At 24.2% G+C, this 943-nt stretch overlaps 1 protein-coding gene across 1 annotated transcript; it reads right to left on the reverse strand.

The window, feature by feature from the left end:
- Window positions 1-244: 244 nt before the first annotated feature.
- LOC108554317 (uncharacterized) lies at window positions 245-876 on the reverse strand. The gene is made up of 3 exons (XM_017909532.1): window positions 758-876; window positions 441-681; window positions 245-337 (listed from the first exon to the last, which is right to left on the reverse strand). Exons 1-3 carry the CDS (start codon window positions 874-876, stop codon window positions 245-247), a joined length of 453 nt encoding a protein of 150 aa, XP_017765021.1.
- Between the last annotated feature and the right edge of the window lie 67 nt (window positions 877-943).

Here is a 943-nt window from a genome sequence, read left to right on the forward strand (position 1 = left end):
ATCCTTCATATTATTTATCTTAAAACTGACAGGACTAGGAAACTGTTCAAGTTTTGAATGTCCTCCAAAACCATCAAAAGCAATTATATTAGTTGCTACTTTACCCTAAATAAAGAATCTGTATAAGTAAAAAGAATAAAGATTATCATTTTTAAAATTATAATATGTTTTCTTACACTTATAGAGTGTGCTTGTTCAACTCTTGATTTTTTTTTTAAGAATTGAAGAAATCAATTTCATTGTATTATGTGTTAGAGTTATATGTTGCTTTAAAGCAAATATTCCCCTTGATTTTAATTGATTTTACTGGAAGATATGGAGAACTTGTTTCATTCTTCTGAAAATAAATTATTAATCAATTAGAACTAATTGAAAAAAAAAATTTGAATATATACAATTTGAATATTGACATATTATAAAAATAATGTTATTTTAATTACTGTAATAGTAGATTGTTTCTCTTCTTCTTGATCCATATCTTCATTCCCACTTTCTGTGTTATCAACTATTTTCTCGATTTCATTTTGTTTGGAGTCATTATTTGAATTCGTATTTGATATATTCACTGTGTTTGTATTAATTGATTTTTTCTTTAAAGATATCTCTTTTTCTAACCTTCTAAGTTCATTTTGTAAAATCATCTTTTCGCTTTCACAAATCACTAAATCTTCTTCACATTTCCTATAAATAATGTAACAGAAAGTATGACACCTTACCTGCTTAAAACTTTTTTAATATTATCATAAAGTCTACATACTTTACTTTGGCATGTTCTTCAGACAAAAAATTTCGTTCCATTGAAACTTTAGTAAGTTCTTGCTGTAAACTTCTTACTTTAGCTCTTAATTCCCTTCTTTTATTTAAACCAATTGTCATTTCCCTAAATTTAATGTATATATTTTAAAAATAAAACACAAATATACAAAATTATATACAATATTTA

This window comes from Eufriesea mexicana, unplaced genomic scaffold (assembly GCF_001483705.2).
Source record: "Eufriesea mexicana isolate 0111107269 unplaced genomic scaffold, ASM148370v2 scaffold18721, whole genome shotgun sequence".
Lineage (NCBI taxonomy): Eukaryota > Metazoa > Arthropoda > Insecta > Hymenoptera > Apidae > Eufriesea > Eufriesea mexicana.